Source organism: Ochotona curzoniae, unplaced genomic scaffold, assembly GCF_017591425.1.
Source record: "Ochotona curzoniae isolate NIBS_2020 unplaced genomic scaffold, NIBS_Ocur_1.0 scaffold_274, whole genome shotgun sequence".
NCBI classification, from domain to species: Eukaryota; Metazoa; Chordata; class Mammalia; order Lagomorpha; family Ochotonidae; genus Ochotona; species Ochotona curzoniae.
Genome location: NW_024467101.1, coordinates 8,657,823 through 8,674,234, shown reverse-complemented (window position 1 = coordinate 8,674,234; position 16,412 = coordinate 8,657,823). Strand labels below are relative to the sequence as shown.

At 50.0% G+C, this 16,412-nt stretch overlaps 2 protein-coding genes across 3 annotated transcripts in view; one reads left to right on the top strand and one right to left on the bottom strand.

Annotated features, from left to right (window-relative positions):
- Positions 1 to 1,486: 1,486 nt before the first annotated feature.
- On the bottom strand, positions 1,487 to 15,400 carry CUNH22orf31 (chromosome unknown C22orf31 homolog). Its single transcript, XM_041003591.1, has 4 exons — positions 15,060 to 15,400; positions 13,918 to 14,068; positions 2,823 to 3,272; positions 1,487 to 1,983 (listed from the first exon to the last, which is right to left on the bottom strand). Exons 1-4 carry the CDS (start codon positions 15,398 to 15,400, stop codon positions 1,546 to 1,548), a joined length of 1,380 nt encoding a protein of 459 aa, XP_040859525.1. The 3' UTR covers positions 1,487 to 1,545.
- Positions 15,303 to 16,412, top strand: part of KREMEN1 (kringle containing transmembrane protein 1) — a 60,451-nt gene continuing 59,341 nt past the window's right edge. The window contains exon 1 of one of the 2 annotated variants that reach the window (XM_041003818.1): positions 15,303 to 15,495. In XM_041003818.1, coding sequence (XP_040859752.1) covers positions 15,399 to 15,495 — 97 coding nt within the window. In that variant the 5' untranslated portion in view covers positions 15,303 to 15,398. The remainder of the gene's footprint in view (positions 15,496 to 16,412) is intronic. The other variant, XM_041003819.1, reaches the window with a different exon arrangement.

Below are 16,412 nucleotides of genomic sequence, written 5' to 3'. Positions count from 1 at the left end.
ACCTCTGGTTGGACAGAGCCCCCTTTCTACTCTCCTCCAAGGCCAAGGGCATTTTATTCAAGGCCATCTGCTGTGTCACTGCTCAGTGCCCCAATCCAGTCCCCTCCTCAGCCCCTCCTCAGCTTCTGGTCTCCACTAAAGTTCATGCAGGACCAATGCTCTTAAAATGAGATCTGAAAAATAATTATTCATCAGAAGTATCGTTTTGTAAACAGAATTGCCTTTTTCTATTCTTTATATGAACTCTTTCTATTGTGTTGGTCTAACAAGGCACTATTTTTAAATGTTTTCTTTAAAAAGATTTTTTCTCCCATAGCACTTAAAAGATTTTGTAAAGACTTTGGTGTAAAGATTTTGTAATAAAATGGTCTAAGGGCTCTTTTTTTTTTTTTCCAACATTACCATTTTAAAAAATGTTTTAAAAGCTAGAAAACAACATATGTATATTCTGTATATGTATAGCAGCACATTTCGTTTATGGAAATATGTTCTCAGAATATTTATTTACTAATATATTTATCTTGAAGCCATGTCTTATGTTGAGAGTGTGACATTGTTGGAATAATCATTGAAAATGACTAACACAAGACCCTGTAAATACATGATAATTGCACACAGATTTTACATATTTGCAGACCAAAAAATGATTTAAAACGAGTTGTAGTCTTCTATGGTTTTGTAACAAACTGTACAAATGACTGTAAAAAATATATATATACGATTTTATCAAGTACTTATGCCGTGCTTTCGTGTCTGACAGAAAGGTGATCCAGATGCAATAAGAGAGGTTTCATGGAGCCAGAGTTTCTGACTCCAGCTCACCCACAGGCAGAATCTGGTGCCTTCCTTCTCTGTTAACATCAAATCGAGCCTACAGAGGAGTAAGGGGGAGTCCAGAAGGAGCACCTGCTATATAGGGCTTCAGAGGTGTTTGTTGGCTTGCTGCTCAGCTCTGGGTGCAGAGCACCAGGGAAAATGGTGGCAGTCAAAGACTACAAGCCTAATGGTCTCCTGTTTTAAAACAGGGAGTGCAGGATGCATGGAAACCACCAGCTTCCCCTGCCTGGGAGACTGGGAGACCCTCAAACCCCTGTAGGGAAAAAGTAACCTCTCATCAGAACCTGCAATATGGTGTATCAGGTTAATAATCCTCTCTGCTTGTGGTGCCAGCATCCCATATCCCAGCTGCTCTCTTGAGTCCCAGCTGTTCCACTTCCTATCCAGCTTCCTACTCATGTGCCCTGGGAGGCAGCCAATGATCAAGTATTTGAGCTCCTGGCTTCTGCCTGGCCTGGCCCTGAGTTGTTGTTGGCATTTGGGCAGGGGAATGAACTAACAAGTGGAAAAATCCTTGTTTCTCTACCTTTTCAAATAAAACCCTCCAAGCCCTTCACCCTGAAAGTTCACCTCATCTACAGTGGACAGGGACCTTGGGGTTGAGTGACTTTCATGCCATGCATGAAGCACTCTGAAATTGCATGGAAGGTACAAAGCAGTGTTTATTTTTCAGACGGTTAGCAGTGAATATCCTAGTCCTGGGATTGCCTATTTTTTGCACTTGGGCCACTTCTTGGGCACAGGCTCCTCCTGGACTGCCAGCCACTTCCGGCCCAGCAACTGGTCCTTGTGTATCCCATCTTGGGGGACAGCAGCCTGGCTGCACAGAGCTTTCCAGAGCTTCTGTTTCACGGTCTTGCCCAGCTCCAAACTGTACCTCTTGGGGGTTCCTGAAGGATTCCACAACATCGGCTCCACCACAGCGTGATATAGAGCCCGGTAGCCCTCGGCGGGGAGGCCATGGATGGTTAGAGTGTCCTCCGCCGATGGCAGTCGCCTGTGGGTTTCTGAAAGTGGTGCTTGGCCCTTGCAGGCTGCTGGCCAGTTGTCCCCACATAGTGCTTGGGTTGCAGTCACATGCTCCGTGTATCTATCCCGGGCATCTTGGCAGACTGTAGCTTCTTCCTCCTTTGAACTGTCTTCACTCTAGCCAGGAGGAAAGCAGAGAAGTCAAAGCTAAAACTTGAGAAGGAACATGGCATCATTATCTGGGACTGGCATCCCAGGGTCTTGGTCACAGCCACCATTTGTCTAACCAGTGTTTAGGTGACTGAATTCTTTCATGTGTGTCATGGCATGTGTTCCCCCTAGAAGTGGGTAAGGTCAGTGGGAGATGGTTTTAGGAAGTTGGAATTGGGTTTGCCCAAAGCCATACAACTGAAAGGTTAGTAACCACAGCTAATAGCTACGCAAGATCCTAATTGTTTGTTTGGTACTGGGCTGCATTTGGAAACCTTTTGTATGTATTAACTCAATCTTCAGAAGCCCTGGGAAGGGTTTCCACGTCATAAAATCGAAAGCAGAGATTAAACTCCAGGTTGCCCTCAGCTGAGATGGGAACGCTCTGAGCTTGGCTGCCCACCAACAAGGTAAGGAACCTGGATTCAGGTCAGACCTCTGCAGGTCAAGTTCACCATGGGGAGGGCCACAGTCATGTTCCTAGCTTACGTCAGGGCATGAGCTTGCACTAATCTGTATCCTGGCCGTGTTTCTCACCCTTGTTTTCCCGTTCACCACCAAATTCCTTTCGTCTGTGTTCCATAAAACTAGGCAGAATATAACTTAACAGAATAGCATAGCCCCAAATTGTGTGTGCTGCCCACTCTGTCATGGGGCACCCCTCCAATCTCCTTATCCCCACATCCTACCAACTTGTCTAGATATTCCTGCCTTTGGGAAAAAATTTCAATGTCAAGTGTTCTCAACCTTGACCTTTTTCCCTCTCCCTGCCCATCACATTTCCTCCACCATTGGCCAACATCTACCTCTCCGGTGCCTCCTGCATGCCTCCTGCACCCACGTGAACTTGGCAGCCATCCTGCCAGCTGCTTGCTTCTGGAACGGATGGAGTTTCTCATCCTGACACGCTGGGTGACTTTAGCCACTGAATTGTCCTTGGTTTTTAATGTCTTCACAGGTGGTTTTATGTCTCCCAACTTGCATGATGCTGGGCAGCGTTGATCTTTCAGTTGCCGCCTGAGCAACAGCTTAACCAGAGAGAAGGAACTGGCAATTAGTGGGTTCTTCACAACTTCCCAGCAGGAGGCGGTACCTGGGGTTGGAGCCTCGATATTCTCATTGGCACACATCCTAGCCGCCCAGTCACTAGAGAAAACTGGTGAGTCAATGTAGCAATCCTGGAGCCTCGTGTTCAATAGGACGCACTGGCGGAGTCCATAGGTGAGGGTGGGGTTTCGCCTCACGTAGACTGGATGCTAGAATTATAAAGGGAAAAGAAATGACCAGGTCTCAAGCAGAGACCAGGGCTACTACTAGGAAGACAAAAGTATTAATATCTTTGTATGGACCATTTCTGCCACATGGCTCTGAGAAAATCTTGCATATATATCTGTCCTCTCTCCTGCTCTCCAAAGCCTATTGGACTTAGCACAGAAGAGATGGTAACTATACAAATTCAAGGTAACATGTAGGCCCTCAAAGGACACTGCATCCTGGGGTCAGGATGGATTCACAGGAAATACACGACAATCCATTTTTGCTGGAAAGATAAGGCAATCTCTGGCAGAAAGTGGGAGGCAGGGTCATTGAAGACCTTGACATAGCAGGTTGGCATGGGCATAACCATAAAGATGCTGCTTGGGGAGTCTGCTTGCCACATCGAAGTGCTTGCATCCAATGCTCAGCTCTGCTCCTGAAACCAACTTCCTGCCAGTGTGCGCCCTGGGAGGCAGCAGGTGATGGCTCGAGTAGCTGGGTCCCTGCCATGTGCAGGTGGGTGATCCAGACCAAGCTCCAGCTTCCAACTTGAGCCATTGCAGACATTTGGGGAGTGAGCCGGAGAGCAAGGAGCTCTGTCTCTCTCCCTCTCTGCCATTCAAATCAATATAAGAAAAATTAATAATTAAGAACTTGTGTAGCCACTTCTCATCCATGCTGCAATGTACAAAGTCCTACCACATCTTGATCATGCTTTCTAAGCAGACTGCTGTAAGCCAAAAAAAAAAAAAGCTGCTAGCACACATTAGGAAAATCAATTCTGGGGTCCCAAATAGCACAATTAATGCCTGGGATTACCCAAGAACAAAAGAATGATGTGGTTACATTCGAATCACATAAAGTGATCTGTCTTTCTAAGAATTATCAATTATATATTTAAAACAATGAAACCACAAGGCCTAGCATTTGTGGTATAGCAATTTGGACCACCATGTACAATCCCAGCGCCCCATATGGACACTGGTTCAAGTCCTGGCTGCTCTACTTCCAATCCAGCTCCCTGCTAATGAACCTGGGAAAGCAGGAAGAATGGCCCAAGGTCTTGGGACCCTGCACCTCCAATGGAAGATCCAGCTGGAGTTCCAGGATCTTAGCTTCGGCTTTACCCAGCGCCCCAGTTATTGCAGCCATTTGGGTAGTGAAGCAGCAGTTGGAAGATTCTTTCTCTCTCTCCCTCTCTATAACTCTGCCTTCCAAATAAATAAGTCTTTAAAAATTAGTAAAAAAAAAAAAAAAAAAGTAATACATAAAATCACCTTACCATATTTCAGTTGCCTTAATTTTTATTTTAGCTAGCTTGGTAGGGGGGAAGAAATATGTATTTTCTCTTTCTTTTGTTTTAGTTAAATATTTCTAGTCACCTGTCTTTCCCTGCCACAGTCATGTGTGGGCAAATTGCAGTTTGTTTAAATGTTGGCTCATGTGCAGACAGTTTTGAGCCATTATCTCCAGTATTTGTGATGTCACTTTGGTTTGTGATGTGGGTGTGGTGGGTGTTACATCACCAGATTTGATAGTGAAATGATGTTGGAAGATAATCTATTTTGTTAGGCTTATAGCCTCAGAACCCTCTGAAGTCTTCATTTCTCCTTGAAGGGCTTGGGTGGGTGAATTTTGAAGTTATATGTTTTGCATAAAAGGTTGTGAAATATACAGACTTTTAAAAAACATTTATTTATTTTTATTGGAAAGGCAGATACACAAAGAGAGAGGAGAAAAATCTTCCATATGTTGGTTCACTCCCCAAGTAGCCACAACGGCCAAAGCTGAGCTGAGTTGATCTGAAGCCAGGAGCCAGGAGCTTCCTCTGGGTCTCCCACGCAGGTATGGGGTCCCAAGGTTTTGAGCCATCCTCCACACTGCTTTTCCAGGCCACAAGCAAGGAGCTGGTTGGGAAGTAGAGCAGCTGGCACAAGAACCAGCACCCATATGGGATGCTGGCACATGCAAGGCAAGGATTAGCCACTAGGCTATCACGCCAGGCCGGAAATACACAAACTTTTACAGGCATTGTGCCACAGTGACTTAAGTCTCTGCCTGCGATACCGGCAACCCATCTGAGCAAAGGTTCAAGTGCCAGCAGGTACCCTGAGGATCCTGCTCAATGTGCCTAGGAAAGCAGCAGAAAGCGCTTGAGCTCCTGTTACCCAAATAGAAAATTCAGATGGAGTTCCTGGCTCCTGGCTTAGTCTTGGCCAAGCCCTGGCTACTGCAGCCATTTAGAAACATGAACCAGCAGGTGGAAGATTCTCTGTCAAACTCTGCCTTTCAAATAAATAAATAGACAAATAAATCCATCTTAAAAAGAAAATCTGCAAGCCAGATCTGGAGATTCCGGTTCATCTTCCCATGAGCCAAAGGAAGGATCAAGAAGGTCCTGTTACCTACACAGGCCAGCCAGCTGCCAGGGTTAGGGACCAGAAATGAAAGACCACACTCCTGTCATTCTGGACACTGTGTGTGTGTGTGTGTGTGTGTGAGAGAGAGAGAGAGAGAGAGAGAGACTCCTGGAACATGGTCTGATTTTACATCCCATGGCAGATGCCGTAATTAGAGCTGTTGGCTGTGTCAGGGGCTGGAAACAAGAACAAAGACGCTTCTTCCTGGCAGCTCTTAGGCAATGCCTTTCTCCGGATCAGGTGCCCGTCCTGTTGGCAGTTAGGGCTCCCTTTTTTTTTTTTTTTTAAATAATAAAATGCCAGCAGAATCTTCCTCCCCAGGGCGAGGAGAGGGAAAGGATGGAAAAAGCGAGTCGCAGGTCTGGCAGGGGCTCCTAGAAGCGCATGTGTTGCCTGTTTGAATCTTTTGAATGTTTTGTTCCTGTCCTGACTCAGAGCCCTTGGGCCAGCCGACCGACCACACCGCAGGCCACCGCTGCCGCCACCACCACCACCGGCAGTAGCTGGACCCACAAGACACATGGCAGGACAATGGCGCCCATTCAGTGCTCAGTCCTGGCTGCCCCTCCCAAGAGGTGGTCCGGTTTTTAGGACAGGGTGTTGGAAGGGATTGGTCTCTAGGAAGGGTTTGCGAACGTCTGGAGATGGGGCTGGTCAATCTCTTAAAGCTGGCAAATCTTGGGAGAGAGCTGGCTCCCAGAAATGAGGAGTGCACAAGAAAAATGTGAGTTCTGAATAGTCCGCACAGATGGTCTGCTCTCTTCACTGCTCTTCTTCTTTGCAAACACTTATGCAGTGTCTTTCTTTTCTTAGCCCTTTCACTCCAGAACCACGTCACATCTCTCTGGTTCACAGGAGGGCTTAGCCTGAGACAGAACTGTTTCCCCAGGAGGCCCTTGATACACATCTGCAAATTCAGGCAAACGCCACCTTCTCTCTCTTTCCAATGCAACATACCTCTGTGGACTGTGCCCCAACAGGTTATTCTCACCTTGCTAAGAACCAGCCCAGAGTGACTTGGCCTATGCTATTTCTCCTACATCAACACTATGAGTATTTATCAAATGGTACATGAAGGCCGGGCATGGTTCTAGGTACTTTACAAGCATCATGTCATGAAAATGCTACCTACATTCTGCTGGGTTTGGGGTTGGTTTCCACCCATGCTCAGGAAGAAGACATGGAGACATAAGGAGTTCAAGCATTAGACCCCAAGGCCTGTAGCTTGGAGTCAGAGATTGGACTCAAGCCAATGCTACACTGCCCTTGCTCTGAATCACTTGGAATGAGCACCATGGGGGCCTTACCTCCTACCTGGTCCCACTGCTTACCATGCCTGGGCCTAATTCTGATTTTCTCCTTGTCCTGGAACTTGTTGTGGATTCAACAGATGAGCTGCCCAAGTTGGCATACAAACTCCAACTCTGAACAGGGAAATTAATTCAACCTCTGAGCCTCAAGTTTCCTTGTCCGTGAGCCAGGGATGGTAACAGCACCTACCCAAGTAAAGGTGAAATGGACAATGTCTGGGAAGAATTTGACATGTATCTTGCTTAGAGTGAGCATTCCCTAATGTTTTGGGCTGGGTATCTGGCTCAGTGGGTGTGGTGACCATGTCCCACAACAACTCATAACTCCAGCTCCCGGCTTCAGTGTCCTGCCAGCATGTGCCCTCGAACACCAGGTGATGGCTGAGGTACTAGGGTCACTGTCCTCCATGTGGAAGATTCAAGACTTAGTTCCAGGCTCCTGGTTTTGGCCTGATCCAACCCTTGATGACGTAGACACATGAGGAGTAAAGCAGGCAGATGGGAGATCTCAGTTTCTGGTCTGACTTAGGTATCACAGCATCTCTTTTCTCACATTCTGTTTTTATTAACCATTTGTCCAAATACCAGCAGCATTGTGACATAGTAGGTAAAGCTACCACCTGTGATGCCAGAATCCCATGTGGATGACGGTGTGTCCTGGCTGCCCCACTTCTAATCTAGCTCCTTGCTAATGGTCTGGAAAAGAAGTGGAAGACAACGCAAGTGTTTCAGTCCCTGCTACCCATGCAGAATTCTTGGTTTTGGCCTGAACCAGCGCTGGTCATTGTTGCCAACTGGAGAGCGAACGAGTGGATGGAAGATCTGTGCATGTGTGTGTATGTGTGTCTTCCTCTCTCTGTAATTCTATCAAAACAAAATACATAAATTATAAATATTTGTCCAAATTTGTCCAGATGATAAACATGTTTCTTCATAAGTTGTGGGAGTTTTCCAGAATATTCTATGCTTTTTGTTTTTCTTAAAGATTATTGATTTTGGGCCCGGCACAATGGCCTAGAAGCTAAAGTCCTCGCTTTGAACATGCAGGGATCCCATATGGGCCCCCGTTCTAATCCTGGCAGTGCCACTTCTCATCCAGTTCCCTGCTTGTGGCCTGGGAAAGCAGTCGAGGATGGCCCAAAGCCTTGGGACCCTCACCCGCATGGGAGACCTGGAGGAAGTTCCTGGTTCCCGGCTTCAGATCAGCGCAGCACCAGCCATTGAGGTCACTTGGGGAATAAATTATCTGATGGAAGATCTTCCTCTCTGTCTCTTCCCTCTGTATATCTGCCTTTCCAAAATAAATAAATAAATAAATCTTTTAAAAAAGAAAAGATTATTGATTTTGATTGGAAAGGCAGATTTTTCTGAGAGAAAGAGCTTTCATGCACTGGTTCGCTCCCCAACTGGCTACAATGACCGGAGTTGAGCTGATTCATAGCCAGGAGCCAGGAGCTTCTTCTGGGTCTCCCACGTGGATGCAGGGTCCCAAGGCTTTGGGCCGTCCTCCACTGCTTTCCAGGGCCACAAGTATAGAGCTGGAAGGGAAGTTAAACAGTCAGGATACAAACCAGCATCCATATGGGATTCTGGTGGTTGCAGGGCGAGGATTTTAGCCAGTAGGCTGTTTTGTTAGGATGCGAAGAGCTGATCAATATAAGAAGGGCCAGCCAGGGTGAGTGAGGGGCGACCTAGGAGGAGGCTGAGAAAGGTGGCTGCTGAGGCCGCACGAGAAGACAGCTTCCACCTGGGCCAGCAGTGATGTACGGATCCACCAAGGTTGAAGAGAGCTTATAATGCTCTACCAGGCACATCCCTTCGTCCCCCAAATGCCACCTCCACAGTCCTTTAATAAAAACAACCTCTCATGTCGCCTGGGCGCAACTTCCCTGGTCCACTGTCTTTACCGGGCCAGTGAAATTCTCCCAGGAGTGCTCCCAATAAAGCTTGTTTTAAGCTAAACTTTATTCTGTGTGAATTTCTGGTTCTGAACATGAACTCCAGCCTTACAATCAGGAAAATGGCTAGTCTTTAACAGAGGGTGATCCTCACAAGGTTCACAATGAGGAAATCGGGACCCAGCTGCTCTGGGGTTCTAACACCAGGGCCAGAGAATCCATCACGCTGCTAACCAGCCCTTGATCCGGAGAACGCAGGGTTGAGGTGGTAGGTTTCCACACTGCTGAGTCTTGTTCCTCAGTTTGACATCCTTTTTCTAGCCTTCTAACTCAGCCTGGGCAACCTGTGTTTTGCTTCGATCACTTGGAGAGCTTGCCTGCCTACCAGACCTAACTCATGTTTGTATTTAGAAACACACCTGTCCTTGTCTAACGGGATGCCAGGGATGCCAGGGTTTTCTCGCAGTATTTTTAGCACCTATGATTTTTCTTCTTTCTTCCTTTATTACTCACTTTCTTCTCTTCCGCTTCTCTAAGCCCTAATTCCCTTTTCTGGAGTCTCAGTTAACAGGGAATGAGCCCATTTCCATTCATTTCTTCTCTTCTAGTCACTGGACAAACCGACTTGCTTCAAATTTCCTCAGATGTTTTTGCTTTAGCAGTCAAGCCCGTAAACTTCCACACCCATGTGGGAACATATCTGAGGTTCGTGATGCAGAAGAGAAAAACTTGGGAGGAGAGGGAATTTGAAAAGATGCCTGAACTATGAGGCAAACGCCGAAGACCCATGATTTAGACCACATGTGCTGAGCCGGCACCAATCATGGGCCAAAAGTATGTGAACTGATGGGGTCCTATCTGTTCCCCCAGCCCTGGTCACCTGACCCTTAAAGCAGATAATTCTCAAGCCTTCCATTTCCCATGCAAACCCTGCTCCAGGTTCCCAACCAGAGGCCCCACAGACACCCCCAGCTCAGTTTGTGCAAGACCAGCTGTTTTCTTGCCACACACCCACATTAGAACAAGCAAACCGCTGCTTCTCTTGAGTTTTCCTTTGCCATTTGCCCACACCAGAAACCTGGGAGATACTATTGGTAACCATCCCATAATGAGCCAAGACTAAAGCTAAAAGGAAATCAGAAATACAGATCCTGGCTTTATGTAAAACTGACCATCTCTAATTCATTGTGGAATATTTGCATTCATATTTTTTTAAGAAGGAAGGTTTTTTTTTTTCCCCCTTCTTTTTAAGATCTACTTTTAAAAATCTATTTTATCTATTTGAAAGGCGGAGCATCAGAGAGAATGGAAACTCAGATCTTCCACTTGTTGGTTTAGACCTCAAATGACTGCAAACAGCTAGGTCTTAGCCAGGCTAAAGCCAGGAGCCAAGAACTCTATCCCGGTCTCCCCCGTGGGTGGCAGGTGCCCAAGCACCTGGGCCATCATTCATTACCTACCCAGGTGTATTAACAGGGAGCTGGGTCAGATGAAAAACAGCCAGGACTTGAAGCAGCGCTCCAATACAGAGGTCAGGATGGCAAGCAGCAGCCTAGCTGTGCCATAATCCCAGCCCCTTCACTTATATTTAATAAAAAAAAAAAAGAAAAAGAAAAAGTTAAAATACTATTATTAGAGGTGAGCATTTAGCTGAATGGCTAAGATGGTGGTTAAGCTTTCCATGCCCCATATTGGAATTATATGAGTTCAATTTCCAGTTCCAGCCTCCTATAATGCAGATTCTGGCAGGGAACAGGGATGGCTCAAGTGACAGGGTTCCTGCCACCTGCATGGGAAACCTGGACTTGTTCCTGGCTCCTGGGTCAGCCTGGCTCAGGCACAGCCACTGTGGGCAGCTGGGGGAATGAACCACAGTGTGTGAGTTTTCTCTGTTTCTGGCTCTCTCTGTGTTGCTGAAATAAATAAGAATTTAAAACACTATTGTTACACATGACTTCCAAAATACATTGATATCTTAATTTCATTTTCCATGAACTTTTTGAAGTTGCCTTGTGTATTATCAGATGTATAAAATACTTTTCAAATAATATTTATCTGGATTAATGACATTTTTTACTATGCTTTTTTAAGCTCTCATAAATGTTGTGCCTGAGGCAAATACCTGACTTGTCCTGCCTGTTCCCAGCTCTGGACCGCTTAGTAAGCATTACAGGGTTTGGAAGTCCTGAGCAGGTGGCAATGCAATTCACTGTGGAAGCCTGAGGGGCTAAGGCTCCAAGCCAAAGCATGTGGGAGCTTTGGGCAAGTCATAAAAATAAAATAAAATAAAATTTTGAAGATGTATTTATTTGTTTGAAAGGCAGAGGAACAAACAGGGAAAGACATACACCCACACCCCTTTCATCTGCTCATTTGATACCCAAATGGCCACAACGACGGCTGAGGCTGGGCCAGGCTGAAGCCAGGAGTCTGGAATTTCACCTGTATCTCCCAAGTGAGCCGCAGGGACCCTTAGCCCTTGGGCCATTTTCTAGCTTCGCATTATTAGCAGGGGGCTGGATTGGAAACAGAGCTGCTGGGACTTGAACCAGCGCTCTGATATGAACTGTCCAGGTCACAAGCTTTACTCGCTGTGCCACAATACCAGATGGGCAAATCATTTCATCTCTGTGTATGTAAAGGGGGCACTCTAAGGATGCTACTGCCATCCCACCCTAGGAGGATCAATGTGGCAAACATCCTGCCTGGTGCTGAGAACAGTCTTCTAAGTGTCTGTTGGCGTTATCAGGCCTCCCTCCCATGGTGCCAGCTCCCAGATCCACCCTTGGAGCAGGAAGCATCATGCCTGGAGTCCCAAAGACACCGGAATGATCCAGTCTCTGTCAGCCTGGGTCTCCCAGTTTCTGGGCACAACCTACTTCTCAGATGAGAAAATGGACACACGGGCACACAGGCAGGCAGGCTGTTGTCCACTGCAGTCCCAGAGTGCCGTCAGCACCCCCCTCTCTCCACGAAATCGGTGCTAAGCTTCTGAAACACTGAAATGAACACAGCAGGGGGTCAGGGCCCCGCAGCAAAAGACCTTGAGCCCTTCAGCACCGTGACCTAGACTTAGTGTGCTATATTTTTAACCTCTTGTATACTGTTTCCATCACCTGTGCTGGGCTTTAAGCTGGGAAAGAGTGACTTTTTCTGGGTGGGGATAGGGGGAGAGTGTAGGGAGGAAAGGCAGCTGGAAGGACGTGTCTCCTGGCAGCCAATGGGGGACAGCAGCTGGCACACCTTGTGTTCTGTTTCACACATTGTCCATTTTGCAGGTGAGCCCCCTGCGGAGGGACACAGGTCCCCAGGCTTGGAGTGGCCTCGGTTTTGCGCCAATACCACTTTCGTATCCTTTTCTTTGTTTTTATCTGCTTGAAAGGCAGAATGACAGAAAGAGGGAGACAGAGAAGTCTTTCATTCACAAGGCTTGGGGCTGAGACAGGCTGAAGCAGTAGTTAGAACTCCATCTGGGTCTCCCACGCAGGTGGCAAGGGCCCAGGCTCTTGGGGGCCAGCTTCTGCTGCTCTCCCAGGTGCATTAGCAGAAAGCCAGATGGGTAGCAGAGCATCGCAGCCAAGATTTGAAGCTGGGTTCTGATAGGGAATGGGCATCATAAGTTGTGACCTTACTTGTTGAACCACAACACGGGTCCCTCCATCTTCATAACCATGGACGAAGAATCCTACACTTCACTTCTTTCTCAGCCATGCAAATTACGCAAGGTGTGTCAACGTATTTACCTGACTGGAATTCCAGGGAGAATCTCTTGGTGCAAAGCACTTTTAAAATCCACGCCCAGCTTTTCAAAATGATGCACATTTCCATGGCCTTTTGGCAGGCCCCTCCTAGACATGGATTTCAAACAATTGTAGCTCTCTGCTACAATAAACTTGGTTTTGAAATTTTCTTTTTTGTGAGTTGTTTGAAGTACCCTGGGACAGGCAGTCTGGTTGTATCCAGGGGGGAGAAAAAGGAAGGAAAGAAGGAAGGAAGGAAGGGAAGGAGGGAGGGAGGGTCAGGCAGTCTAATGAAGGACAGGTGCTGTGTGGGCAGCTATGTGACGGTAGCTGCAGGCTGTCCTGCCCCAGACATGGCCAAATAAACCTTGTTAGGGAAGTCCTCACCTTCCTCAATATTTTCTCCAGTGAAACCATAACGAAATGTGGAAAAAGCCTTTAAACTAGATAGAACCATATCCTGCCCAGCAACCCTATTTCCCCAGTATGTTGTTTAAGACAGGGTCCACAGAGGGCCGGATATTTAGCAAGCTAATCCTCCACCTTAGACGCTGGCATACATATGTGCTTGCTTGTTGGAGTCCTGGCTGTACCACTTCCTACCCAGTTTCCTTCTAATGGCGTAGGAAAACAGCAGAGGACGGCATGCTGCGTGCTTGAGCCCCCTGCACCCATGTGGGAAACCAGGAGGAAACTCCTGGCTTACAGTTTCAGACCAGCCCAACTCTAGATGTTGTAGCCATTTGAGGAATGAACCAGCAAAGGGAAGATCTCTCTGTCTCTTCTGTACCTCTGCCTTTCAAATAAAAGTAAGTAAATCTCAAAAACAAAGCAAAAAAAAAAAAATGAAGTCCACGTCATGTTCTGTCCCTGCAGTACTTTTTTGTTATCAGAAATCTGTGTTTTCCCCTCGCTGGTTGCCCTGAATGCGAGGCTTGGGTGTGTCTGGCTGGGAGCGGCTCTGCTCGCCGAGTCACTTCCCGGCTGAATATTTGTTGAAAGAAAGAAGATGTTTTGCCTTTATCAGGTGTTTGCTTGGTGCGCGTGGTTTTACCTGCCTTTCCTCATTTCGTGTTTGGGGAGCAGAGTTCTCAGAGTCCTGGAGATGGTGTGGAGCTGTGGGGAAGCCATAGTCTGAACTAGAGTGGGACACTACGGGTGTGTCGTGGAAGTTGTGTCCTCACGGGGGAGGCGTGGCCGTCTGGGTGGGGTGGGGGGTTTCTCAATACTCCCAAGTCTTGAACTTGGAAATGACAGGGAAAACAAATAACCCAACAAGATTGTTCTTGCCACGGCGCTGGGTCGTGTGGGTGGAGAGGAACCGAGGTGGAGAGCCCTCGTGGGAGGTCGCTGCGCCCTTGGAGTCTGAGCCCCCGGGAGCAGCTGGAGTGGGAGGTGGGGCCGCTGGGGGTGCGGGGACGCAGGTCCTGGGGGTGGGCGAGGGGGGATTCAAGGGCAGGTGTGCGCAGGACAAGCGGCTCTGGGCACGGCGAGTCGGCACACGAGGGCAGACGTTCCTGCCGCTGCGCGGCGCGCAGGCCGGCACTTGCAAACCCAGGATTGGGGATTTGAAAGCGCTGGGCGCACCGCCCAGACCTGTCCCGCCGGGCGTCACCGCGGCGCTTTAGGCGGGAGCCCAAGGAAAATCCCCTCTTGCCTTGGGGGCGAGGTGGGGTGGGGGTAGGCAAGGTGTGTGTGTGTTGGGGAAGAGCGGGGACACTCAGGACAAACTCCAGGTGCAGCTGGGGAAAGACCTTGAGAAAGTTTAAGACCTGCCGCCCGGGGACCCAGAGGAAACCGCGCGCTCTTGGGCCCCAGCTGGTGGGCTGAGCGGCAGGACCCCCTCTTGCTCTGCACTTGGCTGGCATTTAATTCGTATCCCACCCCGCCACCCCCCGCTTCTCGGAAAGTCTTTTATTGCGGCAGAGGGTCGAGACTTGGAGCAGAAAGTTGGCCCTGGTTTCACGAGGATTCCTGACGCAGTCTGGAACCCAGGCACAGAGAGATGGAGGGGGGAACGAATGCATCCCTTCTGTGCTCCCACCGTGCGCGCGTCAAAGTTCCCATGCCTTATTTTATTTAGTAAAAGCTCCCGGGGGAGTACTAGCTATAATGACACCCTTTAAACCTCTCCGGAGTCTTACAGGTGGCCGAATGGGATACTTTAAAGCATCTTTGTTTGTTTTTTAAGTTACCGCGATGGAGCCGAGCAGGGAACAGCGGTTTGCAATCTGCTGATATGATGATGCGGTGGAGCCCGCACGTTGGTTAGGACCCAACAGGAGATGGAGCAGGGGGTCACTAGGCACCCTGCCTGATTCAGCCAAGGCCAAATCTCCACCACAAGCAGCAGATTCAGAGGCAAGGGACCCTTCCCAATCACCACACACACCCCTAAAGCACCCTGGCCCGGCGCACCTGCTGCTGGCCGAGCCCCTCAAGGTGCAGGCGCGGGGGTCAGGGCACAGGGGGTGTGGGCGTGGCCTGCTGCTTGAGCGACAGGCGCGGCGTGCGCTCGGGGAGGGGCCGTGCGTGCGCGTCGGCTCCGCCCCTCGGGCCTCACGGCGGAGCCCGGGCGGGCCCCCCGGCGGCCGGGGCGGTGGCGGCGTTCGAGAAGGCGGGCTGGGGCGGGGCGGCCGAGCGGCCGGGGCGGGGCCACAGTCGGGCCCCGCGCGTCCCGCTCCCATGGCCGCCCCCGGCTCCCCGCGCTGCCCCCTCTCCCCCGGGCCGCGCCCCGGGGCCCCGCACTGACGGCCCATGGCGCCGCCCGCCGCCCGCCTCGCCTTGCTCTCCGCCGCCGCGCTCACGCTGGCGGCCCGGCCCGCGCCCAGCCCGGTTCTCGGCCCAGGACCCGGTGAGTGAACGACCTCATCTCCTCCCCACCCCGTGTCCCCCCGCCGCGCCTCACCTCCGGGCGCTCGTGCTGCGCGGAGCCCGTCCCGGGGAGGCGAACGCGAGCCGCCGACTCGCTTGAGGAACCGGTTTCTTCCCCGCCCCACCCCCTCAGGACCCCCTTTTCCTCAAGCCCCTCAACGACACTCCGGGGCCCGCTGCTGTCCCCCCACCCCGCCTCAGGACCCGGGACTTCTCGGCGACGCCCCTAGGCCGGGAACACAGTACCTCAGTGCCTTCGGAGGGTCCTTCTTAGTCCCTCAGCGACAACCCCCTTGTCCCCAGGTTGAGCAGTCTCCTCTGTGTCAGGACCCGGGCTCCCCGCTCCCTAACCTCCTCAGGGTCAACTCGCCGCCCCGTGCCGGGAGGGCACCCCCTGCTCCCCGGTATCCCTTGCAATCCCCGAGTTCCTCAGCGACTACCCCGGGGCTCAGACAGACGCCCCCCACCCCTGCAAGCGTGTACCTCCGGGGTTCCCGCCCTTAAGGCTTTCAGCAACAGCCCTCTGGTTGGGATGGCTCCCCTTCCTTCAAGACTCCCAACAACACCTCCTTCGGATCGGAATCCCGTCCCTGAGCCTCACTCCGACAACCATAAGCCCCCCAGCAGCTCCCCATCTCCCGCCGCCTTCCCGCGGGAGTGGCCCCTCAGCTCGTGTCCTGGAGAGAGGTTGACTCGTCCATCTGGCCTGCTGGAGTCAGGTCCGGGTCCTTGGATGACCTGTTGTGCCCAACCAGGACAACCCCCTCCCTGCCCTCTGGGGCCCGCTTTGAACTTGTCCTTGACTCAAGTTCAGTAGCAAGAGTGGAAGGAAGGGCTGGATGGGAACACTTGACCCCCTACCGAGCTCTCCTTTGTGTGTGGGGGGGTAACGCCATT

Coding starts and splice junctions, on each gene's coding strand:
- CUNH22orf31 (XM_041003591.1), bottom strand. CDS start 15,400: ATGGGCCGTCAGTGCGGGGCCCCGGGGCGCGGCCCGGGGGAGAGGGGG. Junction 14,069..15,059: donor AGGGGCTCGGCCAGCAGCAG/GTGCGCCGGGCC, acceptor GCCCACCCCCAG/GACCTGCGTCCCCGCACCCC. Junction 3,273..13,917: donor GCCGTGGCAAGAACAATCTT/GTTGGGTTATTT, acceptor TTATAATTCTAG/CATCCAGTCTACGTGAGGCG.